Below are 19,446 nucleotides of genomic sequence, written 5' to 3'. Positions count from 1 at the left end.
CAATCAATGCTGCTGCTGATGTTACACAGAGCCCCACAGGGGGACTGAGGGGGATGGATGCACTGAAAACTCTTCTATGACCACATCTGAAATTCTCTGCAGAAAAATGCTTGCATCAGTATCAAGAACCTCACCCAATTGGTTCTTTCTTAGTCAACGTCAGGTTGTGGTTTGGCCGGGCTTGATTAATTGGGATGGTGGAGCCCTAGAAATAAAGGGAAAATTAAATTCACTGGAAGAGAACATTCTTCACAGTAAACCTCTCTGACATACCTGCCCAGCTCCTCAGTGGATATCACTGTCAGGGTTGGACAAGGCTCTGAGTTATGTCTCAGGCTTCAACCACATGTGTCCAGGCAGACAGAGATCCCCACAGAAGGACCAACGTCAGGCATTAGTACTGATTAATAGTCATCCAATTCTCTCAGCTCTAGGTAGGAAATGGGCCCATAGAGTCAGTCAGTCATCAGTCTATACTGAAGACTCTCTATGGGCACACCACTGAATTGGTTGGAAGCTATAAGGAGTGTAAGAGGAATGAAAACAACCTTCCCTCTATGATAAAAACACAAATACACAAAGATACACACAAAATAGGACAAAGTATAAGAGAAATGACAACCAAACACAGAGAACACATAGGAACATATAGGAACGACAAAGAAGTATTTTGTACAGGGATTTTTTTTGCCATATACACATATTTAAGGAAGAGGTTTCTAGTGGTTGAGTGGATTGTGCTCTAGCCAGTAGTTGCATCAGAGCTGAAGCAGGCATTGGGGGGGCAGCTCCCACACAAAGTTGGGAGCACAACTCTCCTCATAGGCATAAATCTGGGCAAAGGTAGCAGGATCGAGGGGTCTTTCCCTCTGCTGGGAGAATGTGAGATCCCAGACTGGAGAGAGAATTGAGGGACTTCCTGCCTAGTCCCAAATAAGGGAATAATGGGTAGGGACCATAGACCCAACATCTTTATCTGTCCCACTAGGATTAGCACTTTTGCTTACCTGCCTCAGTGATCTTTTCTACCAACTCTGTTATATTGTACCTTCCAAGTGCTTAATACAGTATTCTGCACACAGTAAGCACTCAATAAATACAATTATTTGATTGATTGATTGCTAAGTATGCTTAGTGCAATTGTGAGGTTTTAAAGCTCAGAAACAATGCTTTATCAGGGAAGAGAAAGACAAGAAATCATAACAACACAGAGAAAGCCAGCCCAGATGGGCCCAGATTGCTCTGTTCTAGAGTTTACAGATCCTAGAATATTTGGAGGTTTAGAAAATTTGTTTTCTTCTTCAAGATAGGAAGAGTCTAAGTGAGCTGGATGATGGGACACAAACAAACTGGTCCTGGGTGAACCTTTAGGTTAGGGTCAGAACTAAACTGTCCTAGCCTTCCCCAAGGACAGTCTGCTACCTTCCATAGTGCCCCCAGGGATTCAGAAACCTGAGAGATTTGTTCATTTCTGGGGCCTCTCTGGAGTTTGATTAATGTTTGGTGGGATCAGGGACCCAGTATGGGGCCCCTTTGAGCATTTCCTCTCTAGATTGTAAATTTATTGTTGGCAGGGAACGTGTCTACCAACTCTGTTGTATCATACTCTCCCAAGTGCTTAGTACAGTGCTCTGCACATAGTAAGTACTCAATAAATACAATTGATGATGAGATCATTGATGATAGTCCTGCTAATAATGATGATGATGGTGATGATGATGATGATAATGATAATAATACTTGTAGCATTTGTTAACCTCTGTGCCAAGCACTGTACTAAGCTCTAGAGTAGATACAATATAATCAGGTCATAACCAATCCTGTCCCACATGGGGCTCATAACAGGTATTAAATCCCTATTTTAAAGATAAGGAAATTGAGGCCTGGAGAAGTTAAATGCCTTGCTTAATGTCACACAGAAAGCAAGTAGCAGAGTTGGGGTCATTTTTTTTATGGTACTTGCTAAGCGCTTACTGTGTGCTAGACACTGTACTAAGCACTGGGGCAGATACAAGCTAATCAGGTTGGACAGAGCCCACGTCTCACATGGGGCTCACAGTCTTAATCCCCATTTTACAGATAAATTAACTGACTTGCCCGAGGTCACACAGTAGACAAGTTGCTGGATTAGGACCCAGGAATCCCAATGCCCAGGCAGAATGCTGGTTCTCTTGAACCTAGGGAGTTCCCAGAAGCAAGCCCTTCAGACAAAGGGAATAAGTAGAGGTAAGTCTGAATCCTTTGGGCCCACTGCAGGGTTAGTGACCTCACTGATGAAGCCCCAAGTTAGACTGGTCCCAGTTGAAACCAGAGGATTTGGCCAGAGTGGACTTGGCCTCAAGGATGGAACCAGCAGAATGGTTGGACATGGCATTCAGGGCTAGCCTGGTTCAAGTCCTGGGTCCATTCTGATGTAGCTTCAGAGAGATCTGTCTCACCTGGATTTTGTCACACCACCCAGCAAAATAGCGAAAGGTTTGGATGGACATCCCCACGTGAGTCTTCAACGCCAGGGTGTACACTGCTCCAGAGTCAATAGATTCGATGGTGGCCAGCTCTTCCTGGTGCTTCTCCATGAGGTCAGCCAACCTGGATTGACAGAGGGTAAGGAAAAAACCTGGCAACTTCTGTCTAGGAAGGTGCCACTTCAGACTGGTCAAACATAGGGCTGGGGCAGCTGAAGTCCCACCTGCTAGTAAAAATTTGCTTCCATGACAGTTCAAAAATGAGTAGCTGTAGGAAGAGGGGTAAATATTCCCTGTAGAGACTTCAGTCTTTGCCACCCTCCTAGATGGGCAAGGTTGATGCCTAGGGCCCAGTACATGATCAGAGTGCTTAAGATGGGTTAATCCAGTAACCCATCACAGAGGCCTGCACCCCTAATTCCTGATTTAGCCCATTCGTACTGAATGATTCCTAGTCACCAGCTGACAATCACATGGACTCCAAGCCAACCAGAAGGCATCCACAATAGGGCTTGCTTCCAGATCCTTGCAGTTTCAGTCTAACACCATGGTGAATGTTGAAACGAAGAAGATGACAAGGAGTAGGAACAGAGTGCTCAAATGTGGGTAGCACCAATGCAATCTTTGTTGGTACAGTTGAAATTCTGGAACCTAATGAGTTTTGAAAACTGTTCAGGCTTGTGTCAGCGGGATGCCTGCTTTTTACCCCTCCTGATCCTTCAAGAAGTGGAGTGACCTTTGGAGGGCCCATCAAGGAGAAGCAGTGTGGCTTAGTGGAAAGAGCATGGGTTTGGGAGTCAGAGGTCGTGGGTTCTAATCTCGGCCCCACCACTTGTCTGCTGTGTGACTTAGGGCAAGTCACTTAACTTCTCTGTGCCTCGGTTACCTCATCCGTAAAATGGGGATTAAGACTGTGAGCCATACGTGGGACAGCCTTATTACCTTGAACATGCCCCAGCGCTTAGAACAGTGCTTGGCACATAGTAAGCACTTAACAAATACCAACATTATCATTATTATTATTATTATTATTATTATTATTATCATCAATCAATCAGTGGTATTTTTTGAGCACTTACTATGTGCAGAGTGCTTGGGAGAGTACAGTACAATCGAGTTGGTAGACAAAATCCCTGCCCGCAAGGAGCTGTAGCTTACAGACTAACGGGAGTTGGTAGGTTGGCACATGTAGAGACAGGTTGAACTTCTTGCCCATGGCTACTGTGTATCTATATCTCTCACTATATATGTAGATATAGCTAGAGGTATATGTAGAGAAATATAGATATCTTTACTGATAATCCAACCAGTCACTAGCATCACCTGGGAGAGGGAAAGTCTGTTGCTTACTTGTATAGGAGTTTCCCACGATCCCTGGCATTGATTTTTCCCCATACTCCATTCTCAAAGGCTTCTTTAGCTGCAGCTACAGCATGGTCAACATCGGAGAGCTGGGCCAGTGACACCTTGCAGATGGCCTAAAGCAAGCAAAGGCACAGAAATCTCATCGAAGGTCAGAGGACCCAGTTCCTTCTCATTTCCCTCTGGACTGTAAGCTCATTATAGGCAAGGAATGTGCCTACTAATTCTACTATACTTTCCCAGGTGCTAGTACAGTGCTCTGCACCTAGTAAGCTCTCAATAAGTACCATTGATTGATTGATCATTTGATTGTCCAGGCTGGGCCCTGGCCCTCTTAGCCTAGACTTTGGCTTAATGGATTTTGCATATTGATAGTTCTGCAGATGGGAAGTGGAGGCCTTCCCGGACTGAGCCCCCTTTCTCCTCTCCTCCTCCCTTCCCCATCGCCCCCACAACCTCTTCCCCCCCCCCCACCCCCACAGCACTTGTATATATTTGTACATATTTATTACTCTATTTATTTTACTTGTACATATTTACTACTCTATTTCATTAATAATGCACATATTGCTATAATTCTATTTATTCTGATGGTTTTGACACCTGTCTACATGTTTTGTTTTGTTGTCTGTCTCCCCCTTCTAGACTGTGAGCCTGTTGTTGGGTAGGGACCGTCTCTATGTGTTGCCGACTTGTACTTCCCAAGTGCTTAGTACAGTGCTTTGCACACAGTAAGCGCTAAATAAATACGATTGAATGAATTGAATGAATGAATGAAAGTGGAACTAGTTTTACACATGTTACATCTAGCCAACTCACTGCCATCATTAGTTAGACCCAGCTAAGCATCAGCTGACAGTTTTCGGCTGTAACATTTAGCCTGTGTAAACAGGCTGAATGAATGTTAATGCTGATAAAGTTTTAGTAGAAAGTTCCATTCTGGCCAAAGCTGACACCTGGTGCTGAATGCTGGCAACGGGAGGGTGGAGTAGATGTAATTCTGACATCTGACCATTATCCTGATGGACAGAGGGCTTCTCAGACTTTGCCACCGCCCCACCAATGTCCTCTCGCCTGGTCACTGGCCTAGCAGGTCATGGGCATGGGCATCAACTCTCAATCCTGAACACTCGTGAGCCAATCAAGAATTGTGTTCAAGAAAGTGACACTATGAATGGATCTGTCTCCTCAAGTCTAATTGCCATTCTTAAAGTGCATGGGCCCAGTTTCAATCAAACTCACAAGATGCCAAACCCATTCTGCATTTGATTGAAAAAGGTTAGGAGCACCACAGCTGTTGAGCAGTAGATTGCTAAGATTCTTCTCATGCTTTCCTCCAGATATCTGTTCTTACATTAAAGCAGTATGTTCCTACAGATACCCAATAACTCCAGTCCACTTCTTTCCAACTGTCCTGACAGCATCTAGGGAGTAAAATAAATCACACCAACATCCTATGCTACTTCCCAGGCCTAAATAGGTTTAGGAAGTGGTAACCAGAAAGGCTCTGTTAGCCACCTTAGAAGAGAGGTTCTCCCAGAACTGTTGGAAACCTGACAAAATGAGCAATTGCCCTTAAAAAGCACAGATGGGCTCGACTGCATGGGGAGATGGGAGGGAAAAGAGAAAAAGAAAATGTTCCTTCAGAGGGAGCAAGCTGAACTGTTAGGCATCACAACTCACTGTTCCATCAGTTGGGTTGATGGTTTCATAGGTTTTATCTCCTTCGGCATCTACAAACTCTCCTTTAATGAAGAGCTGGTGGGGCATGTGGATGGTGAGATTATTTATGGTCATCTCAACCTGAGAAAGAAAGTTATTCATTAATCCTTTCTTTCCCACCTCCTCAGGACAGAATGTTAGTATCTCTACAGGGTCTTCATCTTCCTGGTGAAGGACAGTCCAAATCTCCCTGGTGGGAGGAGGCAGAAAAATTTTCCAACCCTAATGCCTCTATTGAGAACACTGGAGGGCATATTGCCTACATTCATTCCCTTGTCCAGGGCCAGGGTTCCAAATTGTGTCCTTCCTGGGGAGTAAAACCAAGGCCACATAGCACCTGGGAAGCATCCAGAAGGGTCTAGTTCCACTAAACATCACGCTAGGGTCAAGGCTGGGCCTCACAGTGCCAGGGATAATCAATCCTTCACCATCTATTGCCAACAGCCCTGACCCTCATTGGACCCATAGTGAGTCCAATACAAGCAGAGCTGCCTGGTAAGCCACAGAGGATTGCCATTGGAAGAGGAAGTGTTGGCACGGGAGGGCACCCTGACTGATATCTCCTCCTCCCATGACCCTGCCTCCCATAGCACTGCACCTGTACGGGCAGCCTCAATTGCCACACTTTTGGCAAGGACCCAGTAGGAAAAGGCACAGAATTACTCCTATGCACTGGACTTAAAGCCAGCTGGAATTCGATTTCTTTTTATCAGTCCAAGACTCTCAGCTGCATCTCTTCCTCTAAGCCCAGGGGTTTCCCAAGGAGGCAGAGGGTCTCTGACCCCAGGAAAATGAGGTGAAGGGCTTGGGTGACCAAAGCAGTCCTTGGGAATCCCAGGAAACATTATTTCCAGTCGACATTCTGGGTGAGGAGTCAGTGTCATTCCTGCTCCAGGAAGTCCCAACACTTACGTAGTCTATACGTTGTTCCTCGTCTCCATCTTCCCCTCTCAGTTTTCTCACTAGCATCTGGATGAAGTCTCCAAAGGTAGTGGCCATGTACACATCTTCATTCTCTAACTCGAGGCCATTACATGTCAGCTTCACTTCTTCCACCAGTCTGGCAGGGGGAAGTCAGAGGACAAAGGAGCCCAGTCAGTGACCATCACTGGGCCAATACAGGAGTTCCTCAAGGGTCAGTTCTTGTTCCCCTCCTGTTCTCTACACTCACGCCCTTGGTGAACTCATTTGTTCCCACGGCTTTAATGATCACCTCTGCTGATGACACCAAAATCTACATCTCTGCCCCAGCTCTCTCTCCCTCCCTTCAGGCTTGTGTCTCCTCCTGCCTTCAGGACATCTCCATCTGGATGTCTGCCCACCACCTAAAACTCAATATGTCTGAGACTGAACTCCTTATCTTCCCTCCCAAACCCTGCTGTCTCCCTGACTTTCCCGTCACTGTAGACGGCACTACCATCCTTCCCGTCTCATAAGCCCGCAACCTTGGTGTCACCCTCGACTCCGCTCTCTCGTTCACCCCTCACATCCAATCCGTCACCAAAACCTGCCAGTCTCACCTCCGCAACATCGCCAAGATCTGCCCTTTCCTCTCCATCCAAACTGCTACCTTGCTGGTTCATTCTCTCATCCTATCCCCACTGGATGACTGCATCAGCCTCCTCTCTGATCTCCCATCCTCCTGTCTCTCTCCACTTCAGTCTATACTTCACGCTGCTGCCCAGATCATCTTTGTGCAGAAATGCTCCGGGCGTGTTACTCCCCTCCTCAAGCAAAAACTCCTCACTCTCGGCTTCAAGGCTCTCCATCCCCTCGCCCCCTCCTACTTCACCTCCCTTCTCTCTTTCTACAGCCCAGCCCACACCCTTCGCTCCTCTGCTCCTCACTGTACCTCGTTCTCACCTGTCCCACCATCGACCCCTGGCCCACGTCCTCCCCCTGGCCTGGAATGCCCTTCCTCCACACATCAGCCAAGCTAGCTCTCTTCCTCCCTTCAAAGCCCTACTGAGAGCTCACCTCCACCAAGAGGACTTCCCAGACTGAGCCTCCTTTTGCCTCTCCTCCTCCCCTTCCGCCCCACCCTACCCCCCTCGCCTCCCCACAGCACCTGTGTATGTTTGTACAGATTTATTACTCAATTTATTTTACTTGTACATATTTACTATTCTATTAATTTTGTTAATGATGTGTATTTAGCTTTAATTCTATTTGTTCTGATGACTTGACACCTGTCCACATGTTTTGTTTTGTTGTCTGTCTCCCCCTTCTAGACTGTGAGCCCGTTGTTGGGTAGGGACCGTCTCTATATGTTGCCAACTTGTACTTCCCAAGTGCTTAGTACAGTGCTCTGCACACAGTCAGTGCTCAATAAATACGATTGAATGAATGAATGAATACAGATCTCAGCGTCCATAGGGACTGAGAGATCAGGCTTACGTTCAGCTGGCAAGCCCCATTAGTAGGAGCAGCAGCAGCAGCAGACACTGATGAGTGCTCACAGAGAATGTGACACTGTATTTAGGCTCTCTGCGATCAACAAAGTAACCATTGGACACAGAACCTGTCTGCAAGGAAGCTTGCAGTCTCATTAAGAGGATTATACAAGAACAGAGCTAACTAAATATAAACAAACTAAACAATCAATCAATTGTATGTATTGAGTGCTTACTCTGTGCAGGGTACTGTAGTAAGCTCTTGGGAGAGTACAACACAACAATATAACAGATGCATTCCCTGCCCACAACAAGCTTACAGACCAGAGGAACAGTGCAGAGGTAATACAGGAGGCATGAATAACAACTATATATTAAGGTGTAATACAGGAGTGAGGGTTGGTTGGGAGCAATGGGAATGGTCCACAAAACTGGGTTGATCAAGGGAGGCTACCTGGGAGAGGTGGGATTTGAGCTGCATTCAAAAGGCTTGGGGAGATGGCAGTGTGGAATGCCAGAGAGGACAGGGGAGGCTGTTCCAGGCGTGGGGGGGCCCTAAAGATAGGCTCAGAGGTGGGGGAGGGAGAACTGTGTAAAGGGATGGTGAGGAGGGTGGGAATAGGGGCAGTGCATTGGAAGAGTCTGGAATCTAATGGACAGGGATTGGTTCAGTTAGCCAGAGCCTGAACATATTCTATGAGCAGCCAGTAGAAAGGGGCAGATAAGAGAGATGTGCTGGGTAAAGAATGGTAGGATTTGGCTGATACTTTGTAGCCTGATATGTGTGTGTGTGTGTGTGTGTGTGTGTGTGTGTGTGAGAGAGAGAGAGAGAGAGAGAGAGAGAGAGAGAAGCAGGTTCCTGTTGATTGAATGGGAAAGCTACTCAAAAAGCTAACGGAATATTGGTTGTTTTTCCACACGCACTCTCACAGCTGAACAGTAGATTCTGGGGGCAGTCAGCCCCATATCTTCATTCCAAAGCCTATGGAGACTCCCTTGGAGTAAAAAAACAAAAGAAAACATGGAAGCAACTCACATCCAGGGAAACAGCATTGCCTAGTGGAAAGAGCCCGGGCCTGGGAGTCAGAGACCCTGGGTTCTAATCCCCACTCTGCCAATTGTCTGCTGTGTGATCTTAGGCAAGTCATTTAACTTCTCTAAGCCTTAGTTCCCTCATCTGCAAAATGAGGATTCAATTCACGTTCTCCCTCCTACTTACTCTATGAGCCTCACGTGAGACCTGATTATCCTGTATCTAACACAACACTTTAGTACAGTGTTTGGCATAGGGTAAGCATTTAACAAATACCACAATTCTCATAACTATTATTATCCAGGGCTCACCTCACAACATCCACAGAGGCAGCACCGGATTTGAAAAAGTCTGTGACATCTTCAATCTCTGCTACATTCGGGAGAAGCCTTTTCCAAGCATTCTAGAGCAAACATCATACAAAAACACTTTTCTTAAGGGGGAAGCTGGGCAGCTGATACGTGAGCTTTCAGTTCCCAAGGCAAGGCAAAGTCAGTATTTTGACAGTAAACAACAGAAATGCTCTCAGCATGTCACTCCCCTCCTCAAAAATCTCCAGTGGTTGCCTATGAAGTAGGAAACAAAAACTCTTCACTCTCGGCTTCTAAGCTCTCCATCACCTTGCCTCCTCCTACCTCACCTCCCTTCTCTCCTTCTACAGCTCAGCCCTCACACTCCGCTCCTCTGCCGCTAACCTCCTCACTGTGCCTTGTTCTCGCCTGTCCCGCTGTCAACCCCCGGCCCACGTCCTACCTCTGGCCTGGAGTGCCCTCCCTCCAAACATCCACCAAACCAGCTCTCTTCCTCCCTTCAAAACCCTACTGAGAGCTCACCTCCTCCAGGAGGCCTTCCCAGACTGAGCCCCCCCCTTTTTCTCTCCTCCTCCTCCCCTCCCCATCGCCCCCACTCCCTCCCTCTGCCCTACCTCCCTCCCCTCCCCACAGCACTTGTGTATATTTGTGCATATTTATTACTCTATTTTATTAATGATGTGCATATAGTTATAATTCTATTCATTCTGATGGTATTGACGCCTGTCTACTTGTTTTGTTTTGTTGTGTTGTCTGTCTCCCCCTTCTAGACTGTGAGCCCATTGTTGGATAGGGACTGTCTCTATATGCTGCCAATTTGTACTTCCCAAGAACTTAGTACAGTGCTCTGCACACAGTGAGTGCTCAATAAATATGATTGAATGAATGAATGAATGAATGAACAACAGGAAAGTGAAACTATTTATATCTGAAGCCAATCCAACACTGAATATAAACAAGCCACTAGCAACCGGCCTCTCACATTTGTGAAAAATAAGCGCTGCACAGTAAGTCTAATCAAACCTTCTGGTTGTTGTGCCAAGTTGCTGGGGTTATGGGAATGCCTCCCCCTGTGCGGAATGATAAAGAGAAATGAGAAGCAAATTCTTCTCTTACCTGTATCTTCTGTGACATGGCCAATTCTTCCTCAGACAGCTCCAGAGTGGTACTTTCCAGAGATTTGAAGAAGTGGGATGCTGGGATCATTTTACCATCTTCAAACTGTATGCTTTTCACCATCAGCTGCAGAAAGTGGAATTCTTTGCTTATTTATTTTTCAGATTTGCATTGTACCCTTTCTTGGAAAAGTCCAGCACTATGTATTTATGGTTATTCACCTGAATACTCAAGCAGTCAACTCACTAGTGTGATGAATCCTCCCCCTTCAGTAAGTCAGGCCACACACTTTTGGGCAGGGAAGCTAAATAGCATCTGGAAAGCGACAAAGCCTAGAGCACTAAGGAAAGACCGTGTTCTGAATAGATAGACCAATAAATAGCCTGTTATGGATCCTGTGAGTCCTGGGTGAAACTGAAACTGGTTTGCCCTTCCTGCCCCCCTCTTCCTTCTCTTTTTCTGACACCTTTTGTAGACAGGGACCTTAAGGGAGGTATCATGGTCCAGACTGATCCTAAATTTGATCCTTGCAAGTCCAAAACAGAACTCCTTATATTCCCACCCAAACCCTGTCCTCCCCATGACTTTCCCATCACTGCAAACAGCATCACCATCTTTCCTGCCTCACAAACCCGTAACCTTGGCACCTCCCTCTCATTCAACCCACATATTCAATCCTTCACTAAATCCCATTGGTCCCACCTTCACAGCATTACTAAAATTCCCCCTTTCCTTTCCATCCAAACTGCTACCACATTAATATAATTACTCATCCTATCCTGTCTGGATAACTGTATCAGCCTCCTTGCTGACCTCCCAGCCTCCTCTCTCTCTCAACTCCATCCATACTGCCCTGATCATTTTTCTACAAAAACATTCAGGACATGTTCCCCCACTCCTCAAACAACTCTAGTGGTTTCCCATTCAACTCTGCATTGAACAAAAACTCCTCACCATTGGCTTTAAAGCCCTCAATCACCTTGCCCCCTCCTTCCTCACCTCGCTACTCTCCTACTACAACCCAGTCTGCACACTTTGCTTCTCTAATGCTAACCTTCTCACTGTGCTTCGATCTCATCTATCTCGCCGTCAACCCCTCGCCCACATGCTGCCTCTGGCCTGGAATGCCCTCCCTCCTCAAATCCAACAGAAAATTACTCTCCCCCAATTCAAAGCCTTGTTGAAGGCATATTTCCTCGAAGAGGCCTTCCCTGACTAAGCCCCTCTTTCCTCTTCCCCAACTCCCTTCTGCATTGCCCTGACTTGTTCCCTTTTTTCATCCCCCCTCCCAGTCTCACAGAACTTACGTATATATCTGTAACATTTATTTATGTATTTATATAAATGTATGTCTCCACCCCTCTAGACCATAAGCTTGTTTTGGGCAGGGAATATATCTGTTTATTGTTGTGTTGTACTCTCCCAAGTGCTTAGTACAGTGCTCTGCGCACAGTAAGCACTCTAAATTTGATTGAAAGAATGAATGAATGAATGATTAGTGGCATCTACATACCGGGATGTGCGAGTGGAAGGAAAAACAGGACTTATCAAAGCAAGAGAGACTAAACCTATTCAGACAAAGAACCTTGCCAAAACCAGTAGGACAAATGATGACAATGGATAATTCAGAAAAAAGAAAGAGCGGAAGATACCATTTGGCTGTCATTTCCAAAGAGCACAAGACCAGTTTTGGTGACAACACCTGGTCTACTGGCTCCTTGGATTTCGAGGGCGTCTCCTTGTGGCACAGTGCCATTACCGAGAAGAGTTGAGCCAAAGAATGTCAGCTTCTGCGGGGAGGAAATGGAAACCAAGGAATGATGAAGCAATACTTTCTGATGGAGCAGAAGCAATTTCCTTCTGAATGGTCAGGAATTGCCGAGTACAAGAAATTGACCCCGTGAAATATTGAAGTTCAGTCATTGAAAAAAATACTTTTGAACAAACTGGATCTTTCAAAGATTTGGATGAGGCTAGGGCTAGGGCTTTGGATAAAGCTTAGGGTTTGGACAATTGTTTTGAGCATTCATGATACCTTTTAATATCTTAATATTTGATTGTTGGATGCATCAGTCTTTAACTGATGTTCAAATGTCCTCACAAGTTTGTCAAAGTATACTTATGAAAGAGGAATAAATATAGATGATAATAGGCATGGAAAATTTTTCATTTTCAGACCAATGAAACTATGCACATGGTTGAGGCTTATTATGTGTTAAACTTGTATGTTCAACTGGGTTTGCAGATGATTTAAATTTCTCATTTGCACCCAATCTTTCTACATAGAGGTTTTCCAGTGCATAGAACTCCAGATTGCAAAGCGTGGGTCTCCTGAACCAGCAAGGATGAGCTGGGAAATTCTGGGTAACTGAATTTTCAGATAAGCGATGTCTGGAGAAGTGGGTTTTTACTTAAGAATGATTAGTTATCACTGATTAATTGATGTGAAACTTCTTGCTTACAAGCACTTTAGTATAGTGCTCTGCACACAGTAAGTGCTCAATAAACATGATTGACTGATTGACTGATTCTAGGGAATCAAAGACCCAATGACATTTGTACCAGGAGAATGAGTCATGAGTCATTTTCAAAGCTGAGACTGGAAGTGTGCCTCTACCTTTCAGTGAGGGAATTCCTGCATTAATTACAACATGTACCTGTCCATCAACTTCAGTCCAGGCTCCAGGAACCTTGTCGTTTCCCCGGATCCAGTTATGAATGGCCTCTGCTGGCTGATCCCAGTTGATCTGCAGGAATGACAGCATCCCAGGAGGTTTGTTTGGGATTCACTGTGCATGAAGCTTCCTTTTCATCACCATATACAGCAGATACAGACTTTTGGTTCCTCAAGCTCCACCACCAAGTTGTATAGTGTGTAGTTGAGCCACCGTATCCTATGGAGATGAATAATGAACCTGGGGTGGGATAGGAACCTGAGATTCTCAGGAACTCACCTTGGCATTTTCTTTCTTCTGAATCCCTTCATAGGTAGCTCCCTCCTCCATTTGAGGGATTCTCGGGGCTTTTCCTTGGGCAATCAACCTCACGGCTTCTACCTGTGGGTACATAGTGCAATAACTTTTTTTTATTTTAATGGTATTCCCAAGCAGTACAGTGCTCTGCACACAGCAAGCGCTCAATAAATATGAATGAATGAATGAATATGTGATCTAAGTCCTGGGGTAGGGACGAGTTAAATTAGGTCGTCACACGTGAGGGTCACAATCTAAGTAGGAGGGATAACTAGTATTGAATTCCCATTTTACAGTTGAGGAAAATGCGGCACAGTTAAGTGATTTGCTCAAGATCACACTGCAAGCAGTTGGCCGATCTGGGATCAGAACCCAGGTTCTCTGACTGCCAGGCCCATGCTCTTTCCACTAGTCCATGCTGTTTCTCATGCCAACTGATCCTTTATTGTGACCTATGACAGCCTATGCTGGCCAGGACTAGGTGTGTTGGAAAGCTGTCTAGTTGTCTTCCTCAGCAGGGGCAGTCCAGAACCTCTGAGAGTGCCCGGCTTTTCACTTTCCATCAAGGTAACATACAGAAACCCTGGAATAGCTTTAGCAGCATCCCCTTATGCCCTTCCACCCTTGCCCAAGGGAGAAGAGAGGATGGATTGTAGACTGTGCAGACCAAAGACTACTAGACTGTAAGCTTGTTATGGGCAGGGAATGTGTCTGATAATTCTGTTATACTGTACTCTCCCAAGCATTTAGTAGAGTATTCTGCATATAGTAAGTGCTCAATAAATACCATTGACTGATTGACTGATTGATGGAGCTCAGCAGCTAGGGCCTGGGGCAGTGAGGATTTGTGGAGCTTGTTCTAAACTTAATTGAAAGGCTACTTGGCCTGGGGTAAATGCTATCTGATAATTATTATTACTAATATTATCATTAACAAATTGTGGCATTTGTTAAGTACTTCCTGGGTGTCAAGCACTGGGATAACTGCAATCAGATCAGAAACAGTCCCTGTCCCACATGGGGCCCATATCTAAGGGGAAGGAAGAATAGATATTGAATTCTGATTTTGTAGATGAGGAAATGGAGGCCTAAAGAAATTTAGTGATTTGCCGAAGGTCACAGAGCAGGCAAGTGGCAGAGCCAGGATGAAAACCAAGGTCCCCTGACTCCCAGACCTGTGCACTTTCCACTGCGCCATGCTGCTTCTCTAATGAAATAGAAGCTCTGCTATGTTTGGAATCCAGAGGGATGGGTTCTGAAAGAGGGTAGGGGGTGTCTAAAGGTGAACGAGGTCATGGGGATTGGCAGGAGAATGATTCATTCAATCGTATTTATTGAGTGCTTACTGGGTGCAGAGCACTGTACTAAGTGCTTGGAAAGTACAATTCGTGTGTGTGTGTGTGTGTGTGTGTGTGTTTGTGTGTGTTTATCAATCAATGGTATTTATTGACCACTTACTCTGTGTAGAGCACTGTACTAAGCAGTTGGGGTAGTAAAATGGAGTAGGTAGACACAATCCCTGCCCTCAGGGAGCTAGTATGTACTGGAGAGAGCCATCTGCGTGACTTTCCCATCACTGTAGACAGCACTACCATCCTTCCTGTCTCACAAGCCTGCAACTTTGGTGTCATCCTCGACTCCGCTCTCTCGTTCACCCCACACATCCAATCCATCACCAAAACCTGCCGGTCTCACCTACACAACATCACCAAGATCCACTCTTTCCTCTCCAGCCAAACCGCTACCTTGCTGGCTCAATCTCTCATCCTATCCCGACTGGATTACTGCATCAGCCTCCTCTCTGATCTCCCATCCCCTCAATCTATACTTCACTCTGCTGCCTGGATCATCTTTTTGCAGAAACGCTCTGGGCATGTTACTCCCCTCCTCAAAAATCTCCAGTGGTTGCCTGTCAACCTACGAATCAAGCAAAAACTCCACACTCTCGGCTTCAAGGCTCTCCATCACCTCTCCCCCTCCTACCTCACCTCCCTTCTCTCCTTCTACAGCCCAGCCTGCACCCTCCGCTCCTCTGCCGGTCACCTCCTCACTGTGCCTCGTTCTCGCCTGTCCCGCCATCGACCCCCGGCCCACGTCCTTCCCCTGGCCTGGAATGCCCTCCCTCCACACATCCGCCAAGCTAGCTCTCTTCCTCCCTTCAAAGCCCTACTGAGAGCTCACCTCCTCCAGGAGGCCTTCCCAGACTGAGCCCCCTTTTTCCTCTCCTCCTCCCCATCCTCCCTGCCCTACCTCCTTCCCCTCCCCACAGCACTTGTATATATATTTGTTCATATTTATTACTCTATTTATTTTACTTGTACATATTTACTATTCTATTTATTTTGTTAATGATGTGCATATAGCTTTAATTCTATTTGTTCTGACGATTTTGACACCTGTCTACATGTTCTGTTTTGTTGTCTCCCCCTTCTAGACTGTGAACCCGTTATTGGGTAGGGACCGTCTCTATATGTTGCCGACTTGTACTTCCCAAGCGCTTAGTACAGTGCTCTGCACACAGTATGTGCTCAATAAATACGATTGAATGAATGAATGAATAGGAGCATCAGGGACTACACTAGAGGAACAGGAGCCAAAGCCTGTGTTATAAAGGAGTGAAATCCAGATCCTACGGGAAGTAAGGGGGCTCACCTTTTTGAAGTAATTTGCCCCTATTAGATTATTTAAATACAATTAAGGAATTGCAGGGGGTGGTCTGTCACCTCTGGTTGCTCCTGACCTTTCTTCCTCCACTGGGGAAATCCATACATCAACTCCAGACAAGTTTGACCCAACTAGTCAGAGCTAAGTAGCATTTGGACCATATCCCTTGTTTATACCTAGCATCTTTTGTAAACAGCTTCTAGGCCCTCTGGAAATCACCACCATCTTGACACCATGGTGCTGCCAGTGGCATGGGGCTCAGGATGGAGGGTGGGTTAAAAATAACTAACTCCACTCTGAGCCTTGCAGTTCCTACCAATTTTGATGTTTTTCAGAAACCAGGTGAAACTTCCCCATCAAATAGTGATTTATGGTCAACCTATTTTCAGAGGAACTATAAGCATGGAATTGTTGTTAACTCAGTCTCAATTATATATTATTTTATGATATGAGGTGGTTATCAGATACCCATCCTTTTACAGGCAGATAAACTGAGGCTTAGAGAGGGTGGGTAACTTTACGAGAAGCAGCGTGGCTCAGTGGAAAGAGCACGGGCTTTGGAGTCAGAGGTCATGGATTCTAATCCCAGCTCCGCCAATTGTCAGCTGTGTGACTTTGGGCAAGTCACTTAACTTCTCTGGGCCTCAGTTACCTCATCTGTAAAATGGGGATTAAGACTGTGAGCCCCCCGTGGGACAACTTGATCACCTTGTAACCTCCCCAGCACTTAGAACAGTGCTTTGCACATAGTAAGCGCTTAATAAATGCCATAATTATTATTATTATTATCGTAACCTCCCCAGCACTTAGAACAGTGCTTTACACATAGTAAGCGCTTAATAAATGCCATTATTATTATTATTATTATTTGCAGGTCCCCCAGTTTAGGTCTGTCCCCCCAGGCAGAGCCTGGATGAGAGCCCTCTTAGACCTTGCTGGCTTCCACTCAAAGATGTACTCCACTCAGAGAAGCAGTGTGGCTCAGTGGAAAGAGCCCGGGCTCTGGAGTCAGAGGTCATGGGTTCAAATCCCAGCTCCGCCACTTGTCAGCTGTGTGACTTTGGGCAAGTCACTTCACTTCTCTATGCCTCAGTTACCTCATCTGTAAAATGGGGATTAAGACTGTGAGCCCCACGTGGGACAACCTGTTCACCTTGTAACCTCCCCAGCGCTTAGAACAGTGCTTTGCACATAGTAAGCGCTTAACAAATACCATCATTATTATTATTTATGTGGGCGGGGTTGTGACAGTGGACCTTACCATTCCGTTCACCCCTTCAGGAAAGAGGAACCTTTTATAGAGTGTGTTCACAGTGTCATTGAGAAGGACATCACACTCCTTCTGCAGCAGGATTGGTCCTGTGTCCAAACCATCATCCGCCCAAAAAATAGTAAAGCCCCCTTTAGGGTCTCCGTGGATCAGAGTCCTGAAAGAGATACAGGGAAAGGGAATGATTTCCTGAGGCCCTTCTGGTTGTTTCTTTAGGGCAGGAATGGAAAGGTGGAGAGGGGACAAGTCTGATCATCAGCCTGGCCCTGATTTGACATTCACAGGGTAAGGGACTCAACTGGGCCAAGTCTCAGATCATTCATTCATTCATTCATTCATATTTATTGAGTGCTTACTGTGTACAAAGCAATGTACTAAGCGCTTGGGAGAGTACAATATAACAATAAACAGACACATTCCTTGCCCACAACTAGCTCACAGTCTAGAAGGGGAGACAGACATTAATATAAATAAATAAATAAATTACAGATGTATACATAAGTGTCATGGGACTGGGGGGGGGGTGAATGAAAGGAGCAAGTCAGGGTGACACAGAAGGGCATGGGAGAAGAGGAGAGGAGGAGGGCTCAGTCAGGGAAGGCTTCTTGGAGGAGATATGCCTTCACTAAGGCTTTGAAGTGGGAGAGAGCAGTTGTCTGTCTGATATGAGGAGAGAGGGCCATTCCAGGCCAGAGGTAGGATGAAGGCGAGGGGTTGGCAGCTAGATAGACGAGATTGAGGTAGAGTGAGAAGGTTAGGAGTAGAAGAACAAAGTGTGCGGGCTGGGTTTTACTAGGAGAGTAGTGAGGTGAGGTAGGAGGGGGCAAGGTGATTAAGTGTTTTAAAGCCAATGATGAGGAGTTTGATGCAGAGGCGGATGGTCAACCACTGGAGTTTCTTGAGGAGTGTGAAAACATGGTTTGAAGGAAAATAATTTGGGCAGCAGAGTATGTACTGGAGTGGGGAAAGATCGGAGGCAGGGAGGTCAGCAAGGAGCCTGAAACAATAATCAAGGTGGGATAGGATAAGTACCTGTATTAACAGAAACTCACAGTAGCTGACCTCTTTGAATTGGGGAGGGGAGAAAGAGCTGGCATACCAGAGGTTGTAGGGGAGTGAATGCAGCACATTTTTCATTGTGTTTGATTCTTCCACCTTCTTGGATAGTAGATTCCAGGCCTTTTTAACTTCTAAGGTCAAGAAGAATTTGCCTAGGTCTATCACAAATCTCCCAATCCCCCCGCTGCAATTCGAGCTCACGTTTCCTTGTTCTGTTCTCGATGGGGCTGGAGAAAAGCTGATAACTATACAGCTTCAGATTGAATGCAGAGGGGAGAAGCCTCCAACCACCCCCATCCACCTCTTCCCATGTTGTCTGGTGCATATAAGCATAGGAAATAGCCCAACTGGCCACCTGAAGCTGCCTTCCTGGTTTCCCAGTGGCCAACTGTGTATACTCTCCCTGGGAGACCCTGGGCTTACCCCAGTGAATGCTTGCTCCCCATGCTGTACCACAGAGGCCTTCGAGGAAGAGGGAAGTCCTGTTGGTTAACTCAGAAGGAACACCAAAATAAGGTATGCTAAACAAGAGTTATCTAAGGTAAACAGGCGAGCATCCTTTGGAAAAGTGCAGTAGATCACCAATTATCAGAATGGATTAATGGGACAGGGGTGGATTTCAACTCCTTTAGACTCTGAGCCCCATGGGGGACAGGGACTATGTCTGACCTGACACAAGTGTAGTGCTTGGAACATAGTAAGCCTTAATGAATACCACAATTATTATTATTATTACTTTGTTTTCTCCTTGATGCATTACTTTTCTGTCCATGTCGCCTCTTCTCCTAGCAACCCCCTTCTGTTTGCCAAATGCTTCTCTTTTAGTCTGGGAGTCTGGAAAGCCGATAATAGCTCTTCTCGACCTTTGGTGCCAGCAATAGCTCTCCCTGCTGAGTGTTTGCTTACTTTCTGTTTGAGCTTTCTTCTTCTGGTGGGAAACAGTTGTTGGTTTTTGGTTAAAGGTTTCATTTGGCAAGAGAACTGCTACATTAATAGAAAAAGTTGCATACAGCTCTTAATAGTTTGATGGTGTGGTAAATCCTATGGTGTGGTAAGTATGGGAAGATAGTAAAATGGTA

At 45.8% G+C, this 19,446-nt stretch overlaps 1 protein-coding gene across 1 annotated transcript in view; it reads right to left on the bottom strand.

Annotated features, from left to right (window-relative positions):
• The window catches only part of ALDH1L1 (aldehyde dehydrogenase 1 family member L1), a 61,189-nt gene that overhangs the window by 19,149 nt on the left and 22,594 nt on the right, over positions 1–19,446 (bottom strand). Inside the window, exons 4-14 of the mRNA XM_038739928.1 lie at positions 17,300–17,465; positions 13,357–13,458; positions 13,060–13,149; positions 12,055–12,192; positions 10,403–10,528; positions 9,287–9,378; positions 6,462–6,609; positions 5,511–5,630; positions 3,816–3,943; positions 2,439–2,589; positions 135–205 (exon numbers count right to left, since the gene is read on the bottom strand). Of these exons, the coding sequence (XP_038595856.1) occupies positions 135–205; positions 2,439–2,589; positions 3,816–3,943; positions 5,511–5,630; positions 6,462–6,609; positions 9,287–9,378; positions 10,403–10,528; positions 12,055–12,192; positions 13,060–13,149; positions 13,357–13,458; positions 17,300–17,465 (1,332 nt within the window). The remainder of the gene's footprint in view (positions 1–134; positions 206–2,438; positions 2,590–3,815; positions 3,944–5,510; positions 5,631–6,461; positions 6,610–9,286; positions 9,379–10,402; positions 10,529–12,054; positions 12,193–13,059; positions 13,150–13,356; positions 13,459–17,299; positions 17,466–19,446) is intronic.

Source organism: Tachyglossus aculeatus, chromosome X1 (assembly GCF_015852505.1).
Source record: "Tachyglossus aculeatus isolate mTacAcu1 chromosome X1, mTacAcu1.pri, whole genome shotgun sequence".
Taxonomy (NCBI): domain Eukaryota; kingdom Metazoa; phylum Chordata; class Mammalia; order Monotremata; family Tachyglossidae; genus Tachyglossus; species Tachyglossus aculeatus.
Note: the sequence above shows the minus strand (reverse complement) of the source record. Positions and strands in the feature narration are given on the sequence as shown.